General features: G+C 37.3%; 1 protein-coding gene across 1 annotated transcript in view; it reads right to left on the reverse strand.

Annotated features, from left to right (window-relative positions):
* Nucleotides 1-21712: 21712 nt before the first annotated feature.
* Nucleotides 21713-27541, reverse strand: part of LOC131430379 (protein drumstick) — a 62455-nt gene continuing 56626 nt past the window's right edge. Inside the window, exon 4 of the mRNA XM_058595305.1 lies at nt 21713-22767. Coding sequence (XP_058451288.1) covers nt 22716-22767 — 52 coding nt within the window. The 3' untranslated portion in view covers nt 21713-22715. The remainder of the gene's footprint in view (nt 22768-27541) is intronic.

A 27541-nucleotide genomic window follows, 5' to 3' on the forward strand; every position in this document is an offset into this window, starting at 1 on the left:
TTAAATTTGGCCCTACACGATTTCTATCGCAAGAGACTGATCACATAACACACGAGGGTTATGAATGAATCCTGTCGGTATGCAGCATAATTCCAAGAAGGTCTACAACTTCGAACACTTACCACTACCACTTACCATTGAATGGAATGGTATTTACATCATTAGACGGATCGAAGTTGGCACTGAAGTTCTCTATGGCAAACTCGAATTATTTTACTATGCCGCTAAAAGGTAATTGAAAGTCCTATGTTATTTTCGCTTGGTACCAAACCTTACCCAATTTCCACCCTAACTGCTGTCAAACTTGTAGCTAAATGTGAAACCAACACAGTTTCGTGAAAAGTGTTTGTTTGATGAAACTACCCTAGGTCAGTTTTTTCAAGCGAAAACGACATTCGATTTCGTAAATCAAACTTCAACATAAAGTAGGGTTCCCTATTTCATCTGAGCTCCTATTTCCATCTTATCCCTTCATCTCATAACTTTGAACAAACTATGAAATGTTTTAAGATGTTTATTTAAGTTTTGTCACACTTTCCCATTAAAAAAAAAAGTTAAAATCCTTCAGCGATCGTTTTCTGCATTTGAAATAAACTCATTTTTCAATTTAGGAAACATTTTCGTCTCAACTTTTACAGGTCGTCATGCTTCTAAAGATTTACTAATCGATTCGTCTCAATATATGATCACATAATTGCACCACTATTGAATTATGACTTCATAACTAGGGTAAGGGCTCCCTATTCAATCTCAGCTCCAATTTCCATTTCATTCCTTCACCTCATAACTTTGAACATTTATCATATCTTTAAACGAACCTGAACGAAACTGTGGAACGTTTTAAGGTCATCGTCCAAGTACCATGCCCACGGGTGGTTTTAGGAAATTTTCGATGGAAATTTTGAAAAATTTGCCAAAACCAAAAACATACAGACCTTTGAAATACTTTTATCTATCTACAGGGTGAAAATGGCTGGAAAATTCGGAGGATTTTCCGAGTCTTATAAAAAATAGCTCTGAAAATTAGGTGTTTTTTTGTGATTTTCCAGGTAAAAAATAGATTTATTCTAGGTCTTGCCTCACTTTCTATTTGAAAAAAATAGTTTAAAAACCTTCAACGATCGCTTTTTTCATTTAAAATAAACTCACTGTTTGATTTAGGAACCACTTTCGTCTGAAGTTTTACAATTCATCATGTTTCTGAATATTTACTAATCGGCTCGTCCTCAAGCATGATCACTATTTCACATAATTACACCACTATTCAATGTTGGATAACTTTATAATTAGTAATGTTCACTTTCCACTTGTTTAATCAACGATTGAATACTTGTATTTTTTGGTATCCGTGACATTATTTTAATTATATCATCGATATTTATATATAAATAAAACTGTTTCGGATTCTAATATCACAGGGTTAACAACGTCATCCAGCAAAACAAATCAGTGTCCAAAACGACTGCCATGGCAATATTGGATATTGAAAAGGCATTCGATAATGTGTGGCACGATGGACTGGTGTTCAAACTGCATCGGTATAATTTTCCCATGTATCTTATTAAAATTATCAAAAATTATCTTGCAGATAGAGCATTCCAGGTTTCTCTGAATAATGCACTTTCAGAAAGATTTACTATTCCTGCTGGTGTACCCCAGGGAAGTATCCTAGGTCCCATTCTATACAACATTTTCACATCAGACATCCCACCTCTTCCAGGTGGTGGTGTTCTGTCACAATTTGCTGATGATACTGCCATTCTTTACAAAGGTCGTGTCATTAATGCTCTGAAGAATAAACTACAGACAGGTCTGGACGCTTTAACGGAATATTTTACAAGCTGGAAAATTGTGATCAATGCAGCAAAAACTCAGGTCATCTTGTTTCCACATTCAAGATCTCCAAAACTTGTTCCATCAGACGAATGCCGAATACGATTCGGTGATGAGGTCATTCAATGGTCCGATGAAGTTATCTATCTAGGACTCACCTTTGACAGACATCTGATATTCAGGTCACATGTTGTCAAAATCGTTCAAAAATGTAGCATACTCATTAGGTCTCTGTATCCGCTGATTTGTAGAACATCTAAACTATGCCTGAAGAATCAGATGGCTGTCTATAAACAAATCATCTACCCCGCAATTGAATACGCAGTCCCTGTTTGGCGGGGTTGTGCACGAACACACAAACTTAGGCTTCAACGCATTCAAAGTAAGATCTTAAAGATGATTCTAAATCTACCCCCTTGGACAAGGACTAGTGAAGTACATGAGATTGCCTCACTGGATATACTAGAACAAAAATTCGAACAATTCTGCACGAAATTTGAAGAGAGGTGCTCAATCTCTGAAATACAAATAATCCAAAATTTGTACGTATTAGGTTAGGGATAGTTATAAGTAGGTAGACATTTTATAAATAATTAAAATAAATATTATGATTAAACATTAGTATGTAAAACAAGAGTAACTAAAACACCTAATATTAATAACGAATCGTATGAACAACAAAGATGAAAGGCCAATGGGTCAAAACACTTGTACTGTAAAATGTTGATGTAATACACAAAAATAAGATTAATAAACAGATATTTATGCAAAAATTCTAATATCACCAAATAGAGCGTGTTAAATACCAATCAAATAGCCATTGTGGCAAATCTAGTAGCACTGGTTTTTTTCCACTATACGTCACCATAACACTGTTAAATGTGTGTGTTTCATCGACTGTGCACAGAGATACCGGAGATACCAGATATATTCATAGAAAATATGTATCTGCTCTATTTGTTTTCACTCATAAAATGAATCAAATCAATCGTAGCAGTCTGTACTCTAGAACGGACGGAAAAAATTTTCGCTTGTCATTTTTCCGTTTTAATTACAGACAATTGAAAATTAGTTTTCCATCCTAATTATTTGAATTAGTGAACAATTTCAATAACCAAATAGACTTGTTATAAGTTATAAGTTAGTGAAAACGGTGTTAGTCGGTGTGTGCTTTTTCCTCACGGAGGTTTTTTGCACAATATCAAAGCAGTGATTCACCGGTCTACGAAGGTTAGACCTTGGTGGATGCTCTTGTTTTAGGATTATAAGCTAAGTATTATTTTCTTCAATCCCTTTCGTCTTTCAATTTACTATAATATTTTGTCCCCAAACGATCCTTTTCCGTATCTGCACGGATACAATTCCGTGACATGGTAAATCGTCTTGAAATTGACCCCCCTCATCCCGATATTGAAATGGAAACTGCTTCCAAAAACATCAAGACTCGAATTAAAAACTATCCTGATGGACTCGCACTTCCGGCCGGGCCATATGCGGCCTATTTCCGGACCAAGTCAAACGAAAAAAAATTGAATATTCTAAAAATATCGCGAGACCTGACTTCGCGATACAATACCATAAAAAGTATTGATAGAATACGGCCAGACAAGCTCAGGGTATTGTTTACCAGCTCAAAACAGGCTAATGAGCTTGTTCAAAAGGATCCTTTTACGCTGGAGTACCGCGTCTACGTGCCAGCTCGCGAAGTAGAAATCGACGGTGTGGTCACCGATCAGAGTTTGACTTGCGAGGACATTCTTAAGTACGGGGAGGGTTGTTTTAAGGGCCCCTCACTTAAGAACGTCAAGATACTGGAGTGCAAGCGATTGCATTCAGTATCGATCGCAGGGGATGGAACAAAGTCTTATCCCCAATCAAACTCTTATCGTGTGACCTTCGCCGGATCGGCTTTGCCTAATTACATCCTCTTGGACCGGGTTCGTCTGCCTATTCGCCTTTTTGTATCTCGTGTAATGAATTGCACCAATTGCCAACAGCTTGGGCATACAGCTACCCATTGCAGCAATAAGCCACGTTGTGCTAACTGTGGAGAGGCTCATGCGGATGGCTCTTGCGGTAAAAATGCTGAAAAGTGTCTCTACTGTAAGGAGGGTTCGCATGATCTAATGGCATGTCCCACATACAAACTGCGCGGAGATAGGATGAAGCATTCTCTGAAAGAACACTCCAAGCGTTCATTTGCAGATATGCTTAAAAGTGCCACCCCTCCTAAACTGACAACGAACCCATATGCCTGCTTGTCAACTGACGAGAGCGAATCTGACGACCCTTTAGAAGGTCCATCTTCGGCGGTCCCTCATAGCTGTAGAAAAAGAATAAACAAATCCTCTCATAAGCTCCCTAGTAAGGGTTCGAAGATGTCTTCCAAAGGGCTTCGGAAAGTTACAGCTAACGGGAATCGTGACAAACTACCGAAGCACAAAGCTCCTGGTCTCGGAAAACTCTGATCTTGTGGACTGGATTTTTACAACTTTCAATATTTCTGAACCTCTTAAAAGCATTTTAATTGCTTTCATGCCAACAGTAAAAACATATTTGAAGCAGTTGACTGCAAATTGGCCCCTTCTCTCAGCGATTGTATCCTTCGATGGCTAAATCATCCATCGAGGTCACGGATCTAATCACTGTTTTACAGTGGAATTGCAGAAGTATCATTCCAAAAATAGATTCTTTTAAATTTCTAGTAAATAATCTGAAATGTGACGCATTTGCATTGTGCGAAACTTGACTAACTTCTGAAATACCCTTAAACTCCCACGATTTTAATATTATTCGCCTGGATCGAGATGATCCCTACGGAGGAGTACTTTTAGGGATCAAAAAGTGCTATTCTTTTTATCGAATTAACATCCCCTCGATTCCAGATATTGAAGTTGTCGCATGTCATGTTACAATCAAATGTAAGGACCTTTGTATTGCTTCCATCTACATTCCTCATAGAGCCTTGGTTGGGCATCGGCGGCTCAATGATATCATAGAGCTCCTTCCCGCACCGACGTTGGTTTTAGGCGACTTTAACACACACGGTACGGGATGGGGCTGTCTTCACGACGATAACAGATCAGCTATGATCCATGATATTTGCGACAACTTCAATATGACAATCTTGAATACGGGAGAAATGACACGGATCCCTGCACCACCAGCAAGACCAAGTGCGCTGGATTTATCCCTTTGCTCGACATCGCTACGGTTGGATTGCACGTGAGAGGTAATTCCTGATCCCCACGGTAGCGATCATCTACCGATCGTAATATCAATCGCCTACGGATTAAGACCATCGGAGACAATCAATGTTTCGTATGACCTCATACGAAATATTGATTGGAATGACTACGCAAGTTCAATATCTGAGAAACTAGAAACAACACAAGAACTTCCTCCGGAGGAAGAGTATACGTTTTTGGCTAGCTTTGTTCTCGACTCCGCGATTCAAGCTCAGACGAAACGTGTACCCGGCGCGAAAACTAACATCCGTTCTCCCAATCCGTGGTGGGACAAAGAGTGCTTATCACTGAACGCGGAAAGAACCTCCGCGTTCAAACAGTTTAGAACCAATGGAACACCTGATAGTTATTGTAATTACGCAACCATAAACAAGCAAATGAAGAACTTAATTAAAGCAAAAAAACGCGGTTACTGGCGCCGGTTTGTTAACGGATTAACAAAAGAAACATCGATGAGCACTCTTTGGAACACAGCTCGACGAAAGCGCAACAAAAACACCAGGAACGAAAGCGAGGAATATTCTAACCGCTGGATATTCGATTTCGCTGAAAAAGTATGTCCAGATTCTGTTCCGAAACAAACGATTATACGCGTCGCCTCATCAAACAGAAACGAAACACCTTTTTCAATGGTAGAGTTCTCACTTGCGCTTTTGTCGTGTAACAATAAAGCTCCGGGGTTAGACAAAATCAAATTCAATTTGTTGAAAAATTTACCTGACTCTGCCAAAAGACGCTTATTGAATTTATTCAATAGGCTTCTTGAGGATAATATTGTCTCACAGGACTGGAGACAAGTACGAGTTATTGCCATTCAAAAACCAGGGAAACCAGCCTCCAATCACAATTCGTATCGGCCGATTGTTATGCTTTCCTGTATCCGAAAATTGTTCGAAAAAATGATTCTGTTTCGTCTAGACAATTGGGTCGAGACTAATGGCTTACTTTCAGATACACAATTTGGTTTCCGCAGAGGCAAAGGAACGAACGATTGTTTGGCGTTGCTCTCAACCGAAATTAAAATGGCATTTGCTCGTAAGGAACAAATGGCGTCAGTTTTTTAGACATAAAGGGGGCTTTTGACTCAGTTTCCATAAACATCCTATCTGAGAAGTTGCATCAGCATGGTCTTTGATCAATTTTGAATTACTTTTTGTATAATCTATTGTCCGAAAAACACATGTATTTCGCGCATGGTGATTTGTCGACAATACGATTCAGTTACATGGGTCTTCCTCAGGGCTCATGCTTAAGCCCCCTTTTATACAATTTTTACGTAAACAGTATTGATGAATGTATCAACACATCTTGCACGCTAAGACAACTTGCCGACGACAGCGTTGTGTCTATTATAGGACCCAAAGCTGCCGATCTCCAAGGACCATTGCAAGATATATCTCGGGGTCTGATTCGACGCCAAAGGCCGGAACTTGGTGGGGTACCCACCCAGGAGACCTGATCAGGCTGTACCAAACAACGATATTGTCCGTAATGGAATATGGATGCTTCTTCTTCCGATCCGCTGCGAACACCCATTTCATTAAACTGGAAAGAATTCAGTATCGTTGTTTACGTATTGCCTTGGGTTGCATGCAATCGACTCATACGATGAGTCTCGAAGTGCTCGCGGGCGTCTTACCGTTGAAAAACCGATTCTGGGATCTCTCATATCGATTGCTAATCCGATGCGACATCTTGAATCCGATGGTGATTGAAAACTTCGAAAGGATTGTCGAGCTCAATTTTCAGACCCGTTTTATGTCCTTGTATTTTGATTACATGGCTCAGAATATCAATCCTTCTTCGTTTGTTTCCAACCGGGCTCATTGCTTGGATACTTCTGATTCTACTGTGTTTTTCGACACATCCATGAGAGAAGAGATTCGTGGAATTCCGGATCACGTACGCCCTCGAGTGGCCCCTAATATCCTTCATAATAAATTTAGAATTTAGTCAACTGTTAAAAGGAGTTTTACACTGACGGATCAAACATCAACGAGTCCACAGGCTTCGGCATCTTCAATCAGAACATCAGCGCTTCGTACAAACTCAGTGATCCGGCTTCAGTCTACTTCGCAGAATTTGTTGCTATTCAGTACACCCTCGAGATCATTGAAAACTTACCCAAAGACCATTACTTCATTATCACGGATAGTTTAAGTTCAATAGAAGCTCTCCGTTCAATGAAGCCAGGAAAGTATCCCCCATATTTTCTGGGAAAAATACGAGAACACTTGAGAACTTTATCTGGTCGGTCTTATTTAATATCCTTAGTCTGGGTCCCATCACATTGTTCCATTCCAGGCAATGAACAGACAGACTTATTGGCTAAGGTGGGTGCATTAGAAGGTGAAATTTATGAAAGACCAACTTCATGGAGCAATGACGAACTGGGACGATGGCTATACTTAATTGTTCCCAAAATATCGATGAAACCTTGGTTCAGGGGGATGAACGTGAGTCGCGATTTCATTCGTGTTATGTCGCGGCTCATGTCAAATCACTACACTTTCAACGCACATCTCCGGCGTGTTGGGCTCGCGGCGACGGTTATCAGGACATCGAGCATGTCGTGTGGTTGTGCGTAGAGTATCGTGACGCCAGGTCGAAGTTACTGGAATCCCTTAGGGCTCGAGGTAGACCGCCTGAGGTTCCGATTCGGGATGTGTTGGCGAGTCGGGATTGTTTATATATGCTTCTTATATACCAGTACCTCAAACACATTGATATACATGTGTAATGTGTTATTCCTCGCTCAAAAAGTATGAACTCCACCTACAGGTTCGACACTAACATCCACATGATTCTCTCGATCCCCATCCCGTTCCACCATCTTCATTGGAACTAACAAGATCTTTTTTTGTCACTAACTTTTTCGTTCCCCCTTCCCTGTCTCTTCACCATCTCGATGACAACTAATTAGATCTTTATCGTTTTCATTCATTTTGTTCCCACATCCCCTTTTTACCCCGTTTTCATAATATTTACTTTTTTTTCATTCTCTTCCGCAACATCACCATCATCGTCCACGGAAGACCGCTCCAGTCGAAAACCAGCATGCGGGCAACCCGCCGGGCCTTCGTAGCCTGGGGGTGTTTCCCGCGGACCCACACGGACCGAAGGATGCGGCCAACATCGATATTCGCCAACGCTATATGGAAGACTCATGCAACACTCATTTCATCGACCACTGCCGATCGCCAGCTGAAAGCTGGATTTACGAGAACCCAAGATAACATAGTCTAATGATACTATTCTAGTTTTAAGTTAGTCGTTAATTAAGATTAGAAAATACCCTTGGCATCTTAGAGCTTAAACAGTGTGCCTAAAATTATATTACATTATGGAATAAAAAAAAATACTATTTGCTTTATTAAAAATTGTATTATTATGTTTCACGAGCAGGTTTTAAGGGCTGAGGCCAGTGTGTTTTATTGTGATTTAGAGGACTATTTTCACGCTTCAAATCTCAGAAACGGTGACGAATATCAAAAAACCCAACTGACAATCTCTTAGAAAATTAGTTTAGATTATTCTGTGAAAATTTCAGAATGATTGTTTGACTTTAGCGATCGGGAAAGTCTTTTTTCTGAAGGAAGAATTGCATAGCTGAAAGCGGCAAATTTCAACTTGTTCATTGAATATCTCACCTTCAAAAGCATGGATCAAAAATCTATCCTGACAATGTCTAGATAATTTAATTAAAATGCGATTAGTGCATAAAAACATATATGATGTCGCGATGAAAATACACTTCATTTTTGTGGAGGTAAGTCAATTTCTATGTCGGCACCATTTTAGTTTCCTGGTAACGTAACGAAACATGAGAGAAAAAAAGCTGCCAAACAAGCGGCAGCTTTCTTGGATTTCATGTGATGTAGTCAAACTTGTAACGGAAAATATCAAAACTTTCTTGGCCACCCGGCCACATCGAGAGTCATTTTGCACATTTGCGAGAGAGCATGAAGAGAAATGTAATACGCACAGCGAGCCACGTGGTTGTACGCGACCTACTGGCCTCAGCCCTTAAGTATTGAATTACGCTAGGTCTTGAATAATTTTACATTTTTCTACGGGTTGGTTTCCTAAATATATTTAAATAGAAGGAGACATGGTTTTTCTACTAAACGATATTGAACAACATTTCTTAACGTTTAGTTGGATTAAGCTTATGTTACACAAAATATTGAATACGCTAATTCCATATTGGAATATAGCATTTTCTATTTCCATCAAGAGCTTCAAGGGCCTAAATGTGAACCTTGCGGAACGCCTGAAGTGATATTTATTGATTTGGAGTATTTGTTTCGATAGAGTACAGTAGTTTGTTTACGTTTTGTAAGATATGATTCAAGCCATTCCATACTATTAAATTTTGAATAGTAATAATGATTTGTCAATTCTGTCGAAAGTTTTTGCTGAAGTCAGTATATAGAGTTTCGAAGATTAGATCAAGCGCTGGCAAAAGTGTGTTGCAGTCGATGGGGAGGACTTTGAAGGGGACAGTATCGAAAGTTTGATGAATAATCTTGTATTATTAATTTTCTGAATGAATTTCGTTAACTTTTTGATCAGTGTAGTATTGTACAATATACAACTTTGTCGGACAGACATGAGCTGCCACACTTCGTTTCGTTTCACCGAGTCGTACGCAGCTTTGAAATTTACAAACAGATGATGTTTATAGACCGTAAGTTGTACTCCCAAAACTTATCAAGAATTTGTCGCAAGGTGAACGTCTGTTTTTTTTCTGTTTTAGTACCAAATCTTTCATTCGGAAATGAGGACAACAATGAGTGATGCTGATATTTTTCATAAAATCACTTAAAACTTCTCCGGGCAACACCGGATTAGTAATAATAAATAACAAGGCGTCCTTCCACGAACTATGTTACTATGTACGGTTTTAATGTTTGTGATCTGCAAATCGTTCCTACAATAACTCGATTTACTTTTTCCAGGTAATTTGAAAAAATTTCAATGACTTTGGAACTATCGGTACCTTAGAAATAGTTTAGGTTTTTACCCAGCTAGAATCTTCTTAAAATTTTATTTTCCGCATACTTCTAGTCCTGATCGTGTCGATATCTTCCTCGCATCTATTTCTATTATGAATTCAATCAACAACATATAAAACTACCATTCCCTCTGACTGCCACACGCATTAACTGGATCGATATGCATTCGATGTTGTTCGAAAACTATTCCCTCGCGTACATTGTAAATAACATTCCCACGTCACTTCGTCGTGTACAATCAAGTAACGATCGTCATTCTATCGTGATTCGGAGACCGCCCCTGGAGCGGCGAACAGCTTCGATCAAAAGCGGTGACCGCCATCGCCGAGAGTCATCATCTGATGGCCAGTGTCAGTGGGAAATTTTTCGTAGGTTCTCGCAATAAAAACCCCGGCGGCCGCGCTGCAGCTCGGGGGCGGGGGAACTCTATGGATTATTCGGATCTGGAACAGGCGACCTTACAGCATGTTATGTAGACCGACCGAAAGTCCGAACCCGGTTCTGGCCACTCTGCGATCCACTCTGCTCCCCAAATGTTTTCGTTTCTTTATTATCGTTTATATTGCGGCACATTATCACAATCAATAAATTTTATATTAATATGAATCCTCAGCGGGTGGACTCAATTCTGGCGACGATCGCTGCTTGTTTTGGCGCAACGCGCTGCCCAACGAGTGTGCTTTGTCCTTTCGGATTTTTCGGGTCCCCCTCCGGTCCACATGGTAACATTTGTGATCAATAGGAATCTTGTTAGTCGCTTTCATCGCTGCTGGGAAGTTGGTCGGAGAACATGTTTTTTCTCTTCGGCGAAGTGCCGATTTGAGGATGACGCTGGGTACAGGGAATAAACATAATATAAAGCAGTGAACATGTAGAGTGATTTCGTTTGTTCTTTTTCTCTGTTTTTATTTCATCCCCAGAATGACATGGCTAGCTTGGGGATGACCTAACGAAAGTTACGCAATTGACGCGTCTTCTCAGCTTGATTGGATGTGATAGAATAGCCTTGGCTTGCGTTACTCCAAACAGCAAAGTTGAATAAAATTCCATTTAATATATGAAGGATGCTTCCATTGAGTACGAAGCCTTTATTCTACCAACTAAATAAATTTATTCACTTTGCATGCCGGATATGCTAAACAGCAAATGTTTTAAAAATCCTATGCTTGCACAAATACTTTGTATCGATTATAAAAACACATCATATATGGAACATTTCGCCACCTAAAAGTAACAGAAAACGCGGGAGGAAGATGCTCTAATTTCAATTCGTATTTTGTACATAGGGTTACCACTTCGGGAAGAAAATCCTGAAATTGAAGTGAGTTATTCATATAACTTTACGCCTTATCAAATCACGCATTACTCCAGTTCTTATACCTTTTGCTGGAAACGTAACTGAGAACTAATTCTACCTTATTATACACCGCTTTTGTTTGGAGTGTATGCATCTAACAATGGATCTAATTACCGAAACCTCAACGATGCGTGGGAAATGCGCATTGTTTTATCTAAGCGAGCTTATATTTTGTTTACAATGTTTTAGCCGAACGGAAGCTTTATATAATTTACTTCAATTAAAATTGCAAATAAAACGTGGGTTGTTATGTATTTAGCCTTGGTAACATTAAATGATGATGCCCGGGGAATCTGACGTTTACATCATAAAGTTATACATTTTTAACCATTACCATCTTTAGGACATTCTGCCATTTGAGCGCTATTCGTTTTGTTTACAGTGAGTTGAAAATTTTACCTCAGCACAACCATGAATCGTGAACATTTTCGGTAATGATTTATTTCGATTTTCGTCGTGGATCCTATGCGACTTTAGAAAACTGCTATAATGAATTCAATCGTGGTCGTAGTTTGCTTGCCGATGAATTCAAAGAAGGCCGTCCAAAATCAGTTGTTTTGCCAGAAAACATCGAAGCTGTGAAAAATCTGATAACGAAAGATCGCCATGTGAGGTACCGTAAAATGAAGGCAGCCTTAGGCATTAGTGTGAAAAGCTTGTATGTGATTTTGCATGAACATTTAGTCGTGAAAATAGTTTGTTGACGTTTGATCCCATATAATTTGACATTCGCTCCAAAAAAGACTCGTGTCGTAGTGCAAAGAAATACTCAACAAATTCAATTGTGGTGCTTCAGCTTTGGCGTATAACATCTACACAGGTGACGGAATATGGATTTACTCATATGAACCTGAAACTAAACAGCAGTCGACTGTATGGGTGTTCCAAGAAGAACCAAATCCACCAAAAGATGCTCGCGCTCGAAGCGCTTCAAAGAAAATGGTGACTTGTTTCTTCGGTATAAACGGACATATCGCTACCGTTGCTTTAGATGAACGTAAGACCGTCAATTCTGATTGGTATACCAACATTTGTTTGCCAGAAGTTCTTCGTCTAATAAGGAAAACAAACGCAAGATGCAAAATCATTCATCATTACGATAATGCAAGCTCTCACACATAGTCTCAAACAACCGAATATTTGAGCACACAAAACATCGAATTGATTGGCCACCCGCCGTATTGTCCTGACTTGGCTCCTAACGACTTCTATTTGTTTCCTTCCGAAAAGAATAAGCTGCGTAAAGAGCGATTCAATACTCCTGACGAAACTGTTGAAGCGTTCAAAAACCATGTTTTGGGGGTACTTCAAGAAGAATGGAAAAAATGTTATGAAAATTGGTTCAAGCGTATGCAAAAGTGTATAAATCATCTATTTTGAAAAACCATAAAACCATTTCCGATCAAATTTTTAGGCTAAATACATAAGTAGCAACCCTCGTTTTTACACACTTACTGTGACCAAAATTGATCAAAAATCCTATCACAAAACATTATATAACAATGATATCTTATTTAACTAGTATGAAAAAGTAACAGAAATGTTGAATTTCGCTAAATTCGTTTGTTTTTGAATAATTGGTGATATTAATTTGAATTGTTTTCATTGAAATAGAGGCATGAAAGGAAAGCAAAACAACTGGAATTAAAACAGAGACCTTGCCTCTATAATCAATATTCAAAATAAAAAAAATTTCATTGAATTTATTGTTAGTGGGTATTGGAAATGGAACAAATTTCTTAAATTGTTCATCCAAATTTCATCCAATCCGACGACACAAAAAAGTGCGACATTTTTGAAGCAGATTGTAAAACTATTCTAACTTGTAGAGCTGGTTATTTAATGGCCCCACAAATTTACTGCAATTATGACAGACTCCCGATGCCGGTTTCGGAAACAGTTATCCAAAATGTCCAATTTGAAACTTTCACCGATTTTTCGGGAAATAGTAATGAGAAATACATTACTAGGCGAATTAGAATAGGTTTTTTCATAAGTAACCATGCGATGAGTAGCAAGTTCTTTAAATAGACTGAGGAGAAAATATCCACAAAATTTTCTCTCAAATTATGATACAAAACGATATTTTATTCTAACTAAAAATTGCTCCTTTATTGTACGAGGTTAAACTTGAGCATAATGAAAACAGGATAAAATTTAAGTTATTCCTTCACGAATTTTTGATCGAACTTTTGATCGAACGCTCTTTATCAAGTTCCGGACAAGTGATGCATCGCATTTATTGGACGCCAAAGCCCAAATTTTTTTGAACTCCTGCATGTTCCCAGCTGTCTTACCAGTCTTCTTGAAGACCCTCTTCACAATTGCCAGTAACGTTCAATGGGTCGCAGTTGAGGGCAATTTGGTGGACTGATATTTTTCTCAACGAAATGAATACCCTTTTCCGCAAGCCAATTGAGAGTGGTTTTGGCATAGTGAGCCGACGCTAAATCCAGCCAAAACAGTGGAGGTGTACAATTCTTCTTATATAAAGACAGCAATCTCTTATGGAGACACTCTAATCGATAGATTTCTGCATTTATAGTTCCGGTAGTGTAAAACATGGTTGATTTCAAACCACAGCAACATATTACTTGCGATACCAGTACCTTTCGACCGAATTTCTCCACTTGAATCAACCTGTCCGCATCGCTCACATCCTCACCAACGACGACAGTAAAGTATTGTGGATCTGGAAGGTTTTTTTAGTCCTCCTTTACATAAGTCCCATCGTCCATCAAAACGCATGCATCCAGACACTGCAAAAGACGCGAATACAATTTCCGGGCCCTTGTTGCTGCTCGCTTCTTCTGTTCTACACTTTGTTTCGAGATTTTCTGCTTCTTGTAGGTCTTCCGGTGATTTCGCCTCTTGATACGCTGGATCATTCCGACACTCGTTCCTGCTTTTTTGGTCAAATCACGTGTTGACATTGATTTGTTCTTCATGATTAGAAATATCACTTTCTGGTCCAATATCGGGTTGGAAGAACCGGGTTTTCTGTCTCTTCCTGGTAGCTCACACAAATAATAGTGTTCCCCAAACTTATTAATGATGGTTTTAACACTGGCATGATGAATTCCAAACCGCTTCACCAATTTTCGCATAGTAATGCCCTTCTCACTTAGCCATGTGTCCAGAACCTTAATTCTCACTTCCTTTTCAATACGCGACATTTTGAAAACACAGAGTTTCAGCCGCACAAACAAGTAAACAAACGAAAGCTGACAGCCAAACGCACAGCTTGCTATGATCTGAGCATAAAAAACCATCACAAATACATGCGTACAACACAAATATATGTGGATAGCTTATTTTCAATACACTCCTTAATACATTACACTAGTTTGTAGCTCAAGATAGTCTATGACCGAATAAACTCATATCAGATTTCTTTATAATCAAGCTCAAATTAACAGAACTAATAGTCCGATAAAACCTATCCAAGTTTGACTTCCGGTTCTAGTATTGCAAGGTGAATCACCTTAGGTGATATGTTTTCAAAATTTCAAACCGTCATAGAAAATCGTACAATCGTGTCTTCTTAGTTATGTTAAAATCTGTCCCAATTTATGGGTCTTGTTGGTTTATATGTTGGTTATACAAGACTTATCTCAAATCGTCATTTAAATCAAAAGTGCAGAAAATTTTGGAAATTCTTTTCAATTCACCTTAAAAGTGTTTCAATTTGTAGTTCATATTATCGGATGGTTGAATAAGGTGGTGGTGAGCTCACTTCGTCCGCGTCCCTTGTTCCCATTTTTTTCAGAAAGCAGCTCGTCGCCAAGGCTGTCATATCATTTTTCTTCAATTCATATATCATCGGAAACCTAAATTGTGTTGCAATTTCATCATCAACTGCAAATTTTAAGTTGTATGTACGTGAAAGTGATGGCATTGTAAGGGAAAGCGTATCCACCGGGTGACACCAATCAAGCCCACACATTTTGTTACTAAACAGTATATGTTGATACTTACTTTAGTGTTTGTATGATCTACTAGGGATCTTTTCAATGGATTGAAAATATGCAAAGGAATAACGAATTAGTTAGTCTAAGCAAACTATGGATTATGTGGTGTATCGAGCTGATTTAAATCGCATTCATTTTTCATTGAAAGATAATTTCGCTAAAAATTTAAGTTACTACTGTGCGCAAAAAATAGTAAGACTCTGCTCAAAATTACAACATTCTTTATTTATTCTTCCAAATCTATTTTCGGAATAGCCTTCAATGCGCGTTTGACGTTTTCAATTGACTCCAAACGGTTTACTCGGAACGGTCATTTGAGTTTGCTGATTAGCCAGAAGTCACACGGAGTTAAATCAGGCTACTACGGTGGTTGCGGAACGATATTGGTAGAATTTTCGGCGTAAAAATGCAGTATGCTACGGTGCATTATCGTGGTGCAAAAAACCAAGAGTTGTTGGCCCATAATTCCAGCTTTTTTCTACACTCAAATAGTATTTCTTGTTGACAGTTTGGCCGGTCGGAAGGAATTCGGAGTGCACCACACCTCGATAATCAAAGAAAACAGTCAACATTACCTTGATTTTTGACATGCTTTGACGTAACGTATTCTCGCCCCTCTTTGAACAAATTATACCACTATCGAGCACTTGCCTGTGACATACAATTATCACCGAAGCACTTTTGCAACATCCTTAACGTTTCGGCACCAGAAATTGGATTCCGCTAAGAAAATTCAATGAAGCTTCTTTGTTGAATAACTTTACTCATTGTATAAATCGCCGATTGCTTTCTTAATGACGTATACTAAACACTAATGAATATTTTGACATGACACTTGACACAGATGTCATTTACAGTCATACCAACCTAGAAAAAGAATATTTCGACGAATAGGGTTTCCGCGCGAAATATAATTCAAAATTCTTCCCAAATACAAATTATAATACGGAATGCTTCGACAAATTTTCAAGGACACATTTTGCAACGTGCGGTACATTGTCATGACACACTATCAAAGTGACAATGTACTTTAACGAATTTTATATAGAACTAGCAACGCTGAAGGGTAGGAACAAGTTCACCATAGTTACTGTTTATTATAGTGAAAAATAAACTTGAACTATGTTGTTGTGTATGAGATATTTTTGAGAATTTTAATTACATGCATTCTTATTATTAACGTTCTGTTACTTGCAGGGTTTAACAGTTTATTTACCTACAGATCAGTTGTGGAGAGCACTTTTGGAAACACACTGAAATGTTTCTTAAGAAAAACTACCATGGGAACCGACAAATGCAAAATTGATTTCCTAGCACAGATTAATCAGACGCTAGCAATGTTCCTAAAACGGGCAGAATGGTTCTGTAATTCTCAAGCGAATCATTGTCTCCAATAATATCCACTTCCGCTTTGAAACCAATTTAGATGCCAAGTGCCTATTGATTTTTCTGCAAGTGACTATTACAATAATCTCAAAACGTACACATTTCTTAGATTAGCACTTTATTTATCCGTAGTTAGCAGTTCAATGGAAATCGTTTCGAATGCTAGGCTGACTCACGGATTCGTTATTCCTCGCCGGCAGACCAACGGAATCGGTCTCCAAAGTGATGTGGAATGTTCTCAATCCAACTGCATGTTCCACTGCCTAGTCCGTTGGGGTTGCCGCTAGTTCAACATTTGGTTGCGATCGCTATAGTGAAGGCTATTCTTGAAAGTGTAACAGGATATGATCAGTTGGAAATGGCTGATTGATATATATATGCGAATGAGGTAACGAAAATTGGTATATATTTGTATTTGGTCTTACTACTTTTTGCCCACAATAGTATATAAGATCATTTCATGCAGTTTCATTCTTCATGCTGTCACAATTGCAGGAGTTTCTCTTTCCCTAATATCGATTACCAGATTTTTAATGTTTCGAGTTTGGCTGTCTCTTGTACTGAACTATCCTTTCGTTCAACATACTTTATGTTTTCGAGAAAACTCTTCCTTATTCATTTCTGTAAACTTCTAATAGCACTTCTATTTGATAAAATTAGTTTTCTTTTTTCGTATTATTTCTAATCTTTAGGACTACAATTTGAATGATGAAAATAATCTCTCGTGAAGATCCATCAATATTACAATATTAGTAATGGAGACAAATGTGCCTCACTGCTTTTGTGATATGTTGAATAAATGAAAGGATAATTTCAACCTACTGCAAGAAAAACTAACGATTTTTTCCGATAGCCGACTTTCCTGCATAAAATTATTTGAGTATATTGGTTTGAAAGCGGGTTTTAGAGTAGTTTGTCATCAAGCTATACGTTCATTTTTTTGTTATTTACCTAAAGACTAAAGTTATTTAGTTATTTATGTAGAAAAAAGGTGGAAAATTTGTTAAATGAATGATGTGACAAATCTCCTGACAGCCGGCTGTCTTGAGTGTTAGGAATTCCCAAAGTTTATCGTTTCGTGCACCATACTTTCTATTGAGATCGTATTGTTTACCAAGACATATCCCAGACCTTCTCTCATTCCTACAAATACCTCTCCTATCCTGTTATATTCATGGAGAAGCAGTGGTACTCGCGGTCTCCAGCAAAAACGAGTATCGGACAGACATTCCTTCCCTTCCTCAGTAGCCCGGCTTCTAATGATGGCCGGCGCCGCTATAGACCATTCAATGAAAAGTCTTGTGTGAGTTAGTGTGCGCAGCGAAAATCATTTGCTTCTCCCAAGAACTAATTTTTGGTTTATTGTGCATTTTTACTTATACAGTCTATCACGAAATGCAGCTACGGGCGATCTACTCCAGCTCAGAAGTTTAGCTCAGTTCATATTATCGGATGGTTTAATGATCTGAATTTCATTATACCGGGATACCGAATATAGTGTTCAAAATCATTTGATGGTATCCGTCGATATCCAACGATTTACATGGATACTATAAGCTTTGACCCAAGGCCACGTTTGAAGGAACGGTTTTCTTCAAGCTCATACATAGTACAAGTATACGATTTAATTCACCATTTTGTTCCGATGAAAAGAATCTTCCTGAATTTGTTCCGATGAAAAGAATCTTCTGAAAGAATGAATATCATGGTTGTGAAACTTGCGGCTTTTGTTGCGTATGACCTCCCTCCGAGTACTAAAAACTGTACTTTTGTGTATATTTTTTTTACAGCATAGGTAATAATTGATTCAATTTTCTGAAAAAATTATGTTATGTGTGTAATGTTTACATGTGCAAATTCATCACAATTCGGCAAGCGGTTATCGGGATAGCTTACAAAATAAGAGTACGCCGATCGATTTGCTTCCAAACGAAAATATAGACCCATTTCATAAGTGCATCACGATGCAGTTGGGAATTTACATTTCGACCATGTCTCGTGTGGTAAAATCGCTCAAGGACTAGCCGACAATAAATGAAAAACGGATAAATGGAATCCCGTGATGCAAACAAGGTGAGGAATCACTTCAAACAAAATCGGAAAAAACCTTCCGTCTTCCGTCCTTTATGTCTTCAGGATAAAAAATAATGGATGACGCGCCGTACATTGAAGCAGACGCCAAACAGATCCCTGGAGTTTTTCGTCGGCATGTCTCACCTGGAGGTTCGTATGCCCAAAGTCGACAAAATTACCAAGAAGCTCTTGGTATGGCAGGCAAACTGTGGTTGTGGTAAATTCAGCCAGCTGGACATAATGTCTCAAGAATTTCACCCAATAGACATATTCTAGGCGATTATGCAGGGTAAGCTTTGTAAAACAGAGAAGGTTGTACAAAACGACAAGGATTCAAAGAAAGAGCGAATGAGAGTGAGTAAGAAAAATGGTACAGTACATTCAGTCTAAGAAAGCAAGTTGAATAAATCAACTTTGCAAAAACATATTGTATGCGTTTTTATTTCATCCTTGAGAGTTTCAAAATTATCCCATTTGAAATGAATGTTTGATAGTCTTCTCTTATTGTAAGTCCTGCTAACCCTCAGTTGGATAAACGTATACTGAAGGCGTTCGAGCAAAAGAAGAAGGTTTCAGTTCGGGATGTGGCCAAAAAAGTGGGCACTTCGAAGTCAAATGTTCTTCGTGCTAAAGAACGTTTGAATCTTCGAACCTATAATAAGCAGAAACAACAAAAACGTAGTCCGAAACAAGAAGGATCGATCAGGCCGAGGGTTCGTAAGCTGTACAATACGATTCTTGCTGGAAATTTGAACTGCATAATCTTGTTATAACCACAATGTTATACGGTGCGAGAAGGGCAAGTGTTAAACCAGTCCGAGACATCGATTGAAGTCGAAAAATTTGGTAAGAAAGCTATGGTCTGGCAAGCAATTTGTAGCTGCGGTAAGATTTCGAAACCCTTCATCACCACTGCTTCAATGAACAGCGAAATATACATCAAGAAATGTTTACAAAAACGACTACTACCCATGTTTCGGAGCCACAAGGATCCTGTTGTCTTCTGGCCAGATCTTGCTTCTTGCCACTACTCGAAATCAACGGTAGAATATTATACTACTAAAAATGTCACTTCGTCCCAAAAGACATGAATCCACCAAATTGTCCACAACTTCGACCAATCTTAGGAAACATGTCTCGGCAGCCGAAACCATTCAACAGTTCGAAAAAGATTGGAAAAAAAGTATCAAAACTTGTCGCCAAGAAGTTTGTACGGAAATTAATGAGGAACGTTCGCAAGAAGGTGCGCCAGCTAGTCTACAATGGCTAAGTAGCAAATGTTGAGAATAATATTCTGTTGCTGTAGTCTAATATTATCAGTATATCGAATAAAATTTGAATATCTAACACTTGTGAATTATTTACAGCGAAATCAAAGTGCGTCCATACTTTCTGGGACAGTCTTTACCGCCTTGAGATGCATTTGCTCTCTTTTCAACATTGCAGTCAATTGTAGGTCGAAGTCAACAACGTTTCAAATCAATGATGATACAATTAGTTGCGGAAGTCCAAGGTGCCTTTTGTTCGTTAGTATCGCGTCTTAGAATCATCTGGTTGTTCATTACGGTTTATTGTTTATTGTTTTTGTCGTCCCAACCGTAATCGTTCTATAACTGTATAGACGCGAAAGCGATCAGTTCTGTTTTTTGTTCTCATTCGTTTGACACCTTGTCAACGTCGCATCAAATTCTCCAATTATTTAATTGAAACAATATTAAAAATGTACTTTTGGAAATTTACTTACCATTGATAAAAAATGAACACTGCAACTCTATCTTGAGGAATCAGTATATTTGTGGAGCAAATATTTATACCTTCAAGAGTAAACCAACCAACAAGTTCAGAAGACGGTAATTGTTTTTGAAGTGGTTCGTATTTATGACTTCGAACGTTTTTTTTTCTGGTGCATTTCTTTCAGTATTTTCATAACCAACAACAGTTAGCTTTCGTATTCGTATTTATTTCACCTTTACATGCTTCACATGGGAGAAAAATTATTAACATTGCTGTACACGCGGTACATTATATAATCATTTTTGTTTGTAATCACTCAGTGTTTCTCTACCTATTTTGTAGGTCTCGGTTTCACATCAATCAGTTTACTCGCAAAGGCAAGAGACATTAGCAACTAAGGCATAGAAATAAATAAGTGTGTATCATTCGACGATTGATTTGAAGCAACACGACGACGTGTTGGTTGCTGCTATTCGATACCAATGAATTCCGATGAATTACCGAACAGGGTGCACAGAAAAAATATTGAGTTGTGGGACAAACGAACGCACCCGAAGATTGCGATCGAGAACAATGTGTTTTTCCGAAACATTCTATGAAAGGGGAGACTCGTTTTTCTTTTCAACTGGAAAACAGTGTGTATTGTTTTCCTTTTAGTTATTTTTGATCGTTTTTATTTTCGTGTGCGTACGATTTCATTTCCAAAGGCAGACTAGAATCTGTTTTGTGCTTGTTTGACTCAAAAGCAAGAATGGCAGATGAGATTCCGGAAGGGTATAGAAATCAGTAGGCGATGGTAGTTTCGGGAAATTTATGTCGTTTTCGTTTTTAAACTGCACTACACCGGTGGAGTGCTACACCATGGCATGAATAAACGAACAAAAATGATGAAAACATAAACAGTAACCATTGACTACAATAAACGATTCCATTGCACAGAGCTACACCAAACTTTTGATGAGTGCTACACTAGTGGTATCGGTGCAGATAAAGTGTAGCACTGGTGTAGTGCAATTGGTAAAAACGAACGGTTTCAGTGCAGCTTTCGCTACACCTGTGTAGTGCAATTTAAAAACGAAAACGACATTAGATGCACTTTTGCCAAAAAAAAACCAATTGATAGGTACCGAAATTTGAAAAAATAATTCTTTCTTGTTTGACCTTTACTGAGTCTAAAAAGCCGAACAGATGATTTCAGTGCATTGTTACAAATGTTTATCGATCTAAAGATTTAATGACTGAAATTCAAGACACTGATTGCTAATGAATAAGAATAAAAATTGACAAAATAAACATTTTCACCAAGAAAACACTTTTTCGTATGATTTATATATTAGCGGATCGCGTAAGAATTGCAAACCGAGGGACATCAAATTGAAGGAAAAATTGCCGGAAAAATTGTTCGTCACGATTATTATATTATATTCCTATTAATTACAATTCAACTGGGATACTTTGCGTTTTTCATTTAAATATATATGTATAGTTCTCCTACAGTAACGACAATAGATGACATAATGTTAATTGTTCAAATATAAATTAGTCGTACATACCTAGAGTTGATCGAAAATTAAAAATGACCTTAACTAACACTAGAAACTTATGCTTATCCTATATTCTCGTATTGAAAAGCTCCCCATCACGTTATTTTATTCTTTCTTCTGTTATAAATGATGATAGAAACAAGACAATAAAACAAAGTTTAAAGCATTTTCATTCGCAAAACTATGTACATTCTTTAAGTAATATAATAGTAGTAGTAGTTCCACTTTTTGATTGTTGATCTTCAAAGTTTAACTTTAAAGATTGGCTCCTTCGCTCGCATAACACATTTTGCTCAATGTACACTTTGTTTAGCGGACTGCACACCTAAACACACGCACACACGCACACTCCTATTGCTCTTCTCTGTCCAATCGCATTTTGCGGGGCGCGTTCGATTGCAGTCGCTATTCTGTACGTTTCGCGATTATGTTTCGATACTCGCTTCATGATTAGGATTTTGCTTAGGTCTAGTATATTTCATATATGTTACGTTTTAGTTTTCTTTTTAAATAATAATTAAACAGTGACAAAGTATTTTGCTGAGTCGTGCTCAATATGCTCGGTTGTTGTTGTTACCGTTCATTCCATATGTATGGATCGATCTGGAAAAACAGTTGATGGGAGAGAAAGAGAAAAAAGATGGTTTTATTGCGTGGTTCACTATGGTTTCTACTGGGGATGAATGGGTTTCGTTTCTGAAAGTAGCTTAGTACACTGATTCGAAGGCTAGTCAAATAATATCGCAGATCGGAAAGTTTGTGTCGTTTATGCAATTATTTATTCGAAAATTGTTCAAATTATCTTCGTGATTTACAAACTTTGGTTTCTACAGTTGTGAATAATATAAATTAAATTCAGAATCCACAACATTAAGAACACCCTAACAACAAATATTTGTGCAGGGGAGCAAACTAATGTGAATGGTGAAATGCGAAAATCAAATAAGTGCAACTTAGTTTTAAAATTCCGTTGAAGTATTTTCAGTACAAAATCCGGATACAACACGGGCAAAGTTTTTATCCCGATTATGTATTGAAACTATTTTTGTCTGGTTTGTGCAACAGAGATGATTCCAAAAGAGTTTGGCTATGAAAAATACAAGTCAGATTTCTTCACTGAATATTCTTGTCCGTTTTTGGCATTGAAAAACCCTTAAACGGGTTTTCCGAACCAAGTTGCGCTTATCCAATTTCCACATTCAGCAGTTCATATGTAATCTACTCTATATGGGAATGCTTTTTATTTATAGGATTTTTGTGATAAACGGATGCTTCAAAAATGGTAGACGTTATTGCAAATACATTTTAATACAACAAATGGAAGGGTTTGGCATGTTTTCAAAGTAACAAGAGTTTAAAGTTTCATATTGAACTGGTCTATGCACGGTACTTTCTTATCGAACATCAGGCTTCATTTAATAAGTTAATTTAAGATACATAGGCTCTGAGCTGATTCCATCTGGTTACACACCTAGACAAAATCGTGTAAATTTACGTATTTATAGATGCACATAATTAGAGTGTAGTAATCTACTTAAATTTACAATTCAAAGCATGTAAATTAACTTCACAGGTAATGACAATACAGATACAAAAATTATATTTACCTGCTAATAGATGTAATATTGTGTCATAACCGAAGAAATTACGGCATGCTTGAATTAGCGCAATTTTTTTTTCAAGAATGTAAATCTACTCAATAATCATATTATTCATGTAGAGTTTAGGTTGATCTAATTTTAACTTGTTGAACTGAGTTCTCGATGTTGAGTGGTACACACTTAAAAAAAAACTCTGTGATTTTACATCTTATTATATGCCCATAAATGGAGCGTCGCAGTTCACGCAAATTTACGTCGAAGAACATTTAATATTGTGTCTAAAACTCCATGCATGAAATTCGTTGAAATAAAAAAGAATACTGATAGCAACCGCCGCGACTTGAACCGAGAATCATTGGATCGCAAGTACGTCTGTTAATCGACTGAGCCACAGAAGCATACATCTGCTTCGCTGGTAAAAGGCACATTTAAATTCATACAGTCGCATCTGTTAGCAAATGCAAGTTACAATCGAAACCAGTAAAATTCAAGCTATTCTAGAATTAAGTCATTACAAATTTTCCGTCATTTGACAAATTAGGTCTTTATGAATTACATCGTATGAGGAATTAAGTCACCTGCAAAATTTAAAATTTTTTAGAGTGTAGAGTAACGGATGTATTTTGGCCCCGCGTTCATATTTTTGTTGTAATCAAAATGAAGTACTTTTTCATATCTAACATGTTGAAGAATGGAAAAATCTTCAACATTCTGAGGCATGATGTACTGCATTTTGATTACAATCAAAAATATGTACGCCGGGCCAAAATATAATAGAGTGGCTAAAATATTCCCGTTACCCTATTTCTCTTTGCTTTTTGACAATAACGTAAAGAGATTGAAGAAATCTCAAAATTAAATTCAACGTAGTTAATTGATAGGTTCTATTCCGGAATTCACAACTCGCGTTTCGATAACCAAAATCACTACGAATCAAGAATATTATCCAGGTAACATGTAAATTTAGGTTATTCAGTTAGGAGTGTAAAAATCTACCTAAAAACTGTAACGATGAACCTCGATTTGATAATTTCGGATTACATTCACGGCTTTTAGTGTCGTTTTTACCTTTCGCATGAAGAAGAGCTACACACTTAGAAAACATCGTGCAAATTTACGTTTCGACAGATGCACACACACGCAGAACAAAATAATGTAAAATTAAATAAATTCCTGGTGAATCTAACGTTTTTTTTTGTGAATGTAGTGCCAATAAAACTTCTGGTTTGATTCAAGCAACTGTTTTTTTTTTGCGATAACTTGGTTTGAAATAACTTTTTTTTTTGTTCGATGAGCATCTAATCGTTATGTTGTTTAGAAAAAACACTGGGATTTTTTTTCTGCGTTAAAGAAGTATCACAAATAAATTCATTTCTCAAAGCATGGAAAAATGAATCATTACTCAATTATGTAATCAACTGTTAGGAAACACGGCATGCTTCAATTCAATTTTTTGTTGAAAATTGTACACTCAACGAAACAGTCATATGAACTTGCGTCTCGGTAGATGCACATAAAAGAAACCCACAAGTGGTATATGAGATGAATAGAGGAGCTGAGATGAATTAGGATGCCGTTAAAAGAATTACAGTTTACTGAGATTGTGAGCTATTTTACGACTTATTTTAGCCTTCGCTTAAAGTTTAACATTTAAGAACTTGTTTTTGTTCTTTGCCAAAAAATAACCCTGCCCAGCAGTATGGCTCTTTTTTACAGTTCGATAGACAAATTCTGATTTCGATTAGTTGACTAACACAGTGCTCAATAATCAAAAAGCTACTAAAAGGAATATGTTTTATATTCAACCGTCGTCCGGAATACCATAGAAATTGACGTCAATTGAAGCAAGGTTTACATCAATTTTGATGTGGAACACATCTTTATTTTCTCTATAGAGGTGCAAATCAATGTGGTCAGGTTTTAAATACTTACAGCTCAGTATATTCTGTATCAACTATTAATATTATTTCATTATTTGATTGGAAATATTTCTGAGATTCGTTTTGAATGTATCAAGCCACGTATTTTCAATTATATATGATTGAAATTTTGATTAGTAGCGAGCAGTGTCCTATTTGGCTGCTAAAAATCTTTGGCATACCGGATTTCCCTGCCATAGACGACGGTTTGGAAGGAGTAAGCGATGTATCAAAGAGAGAGCATCGCTCTGATTGGTCAATCGATGCAAAAGCGAAGCTGTTGGAAGCACGCGAATCTATAAATAGAAGCGAAATTATACCTAACGTTTTAGTCTTAAGCGTAGCATGCTACAGGTAGGTAGTTGCTAGACAGCAAGACAGAAAGTGCCATAAAACGATTTGAAGCTTTAATTAGTATGCTCTGATCTTGTGTCATGCAAGATCGGATGAAATTCCATGTTCTGTCGTTTCGCCTGACAAATACCGCAGAGTAAATTTTGAGTGCTTAAGATTGATTTCGAATTTATATAAAATGAACTCGATTGATAATGAGAAAAAGTTTATCGTTTCAACAGAAATCGAAGAATGGTAGAGAAACTTAAGCTATAAAAATAATTGCTTGCATAGAAAACTTTATCACAAGTTTGGCGAAGAGAAGCTCAAGTATCGAAATCCGTATAGCAAGTATGTAGAAAGATATAATTGCATACATTTGGGATATTGGTGTAATTTTGTCGGCTATAAAACAAACACAAATCATGATCAACAATGTTCGGTGTTGGTTCCTGATCAAGATCAATCTAAGCAGGCTCTCATGCAATTGCGGATTCAAAATTGTGACGATTTATTGAACTGTTTGATTGTAGATCATTAGAAATTTTGGTTGCCTTGGTCCACATCAATGACTCGAACAACCCCATGGGTTCTCGAATCAGTTGATCGAGATCAGCAAAAGTGTGTATGTATGTTCGTATTATTTTTGTACATTCAATTTTCTCAGACATGGATGAACCGATTTTCACACACTTGGGTTCAAATGAAAATTCTTGTAGTCCCATACAGAGCACCTGAATGTTATTGGAATCCGACTTCCGATTCCAGAAGTACTGATTGATTAGAGCACCAAGATTTTATTTTGATTTTACGTATGCGCTCCTAGCACAAATTTTGGGAGTAAAAATAGGTTTTTTCTTCCCCATCAAAAAATGTTTTTTATTCCATAACTGAACACGTCGAGAGCTGCAATTTCCTTGAAAATTGTTACGAAATTTCTCTAATCTTTTTGGCAGATGTCCAAATAATTTCTTTAATGCCATCATCTAAATACCATGCGCGCGGGTGATTTTAGGAAATTTTCGATGGAAATTTTGAAAAATTTACTAAAACCAAAAACATACCTTTGGAAAACTTTTATATATCTGCAGGGCAGAAATGGCTGAAAAATTCGGAGGATTTTCCGAGTGCTATCGAAAATAGCTCTGAAAAATGAGTGGTTTTTATCTTTCACCATTATTTGGTAAAATAGTGCGATGATATGATAATTTTTTTCGAATAAACCTTTTCCTAGTTGCAAGGATTGCATTCAGACACAGTTGCAAGGATTGCATTCAGACACGATTTCGTTTGTATTTTGACGATTTGGAAGTACTAAATGAAATACGAATTATTTCGCAACGATGATAATTCAATTTATAAAAGTAATTGACGTAATTAATTAATTACGAATATGACGTAAGTAATTGACTTTATAATTTTGTAGTTTTATAAATTTTCTACAGAATAAGATCAATTTTGCAATGAACTGAAGAAAATCCGCTTCAATTTGAATGTGTGTACTAATTGTGAAAGATCACAAAA

Source organism: Malaya genurostris, chromosome 2 (assembly GCF_030247185.1).
Source record: "Malaya genurostris strain Urasoe2022 chromosome 2, Malgen_1.1, whole genome shotgun sequence".
In the NCBI taxonomy this organism is placed as follows: domain Eukaryota; kingdom Metazoa; phylum Arthropoda; class Insecta; order Diptera; family Culicidae; genus Malaya; species Malaya genurostris.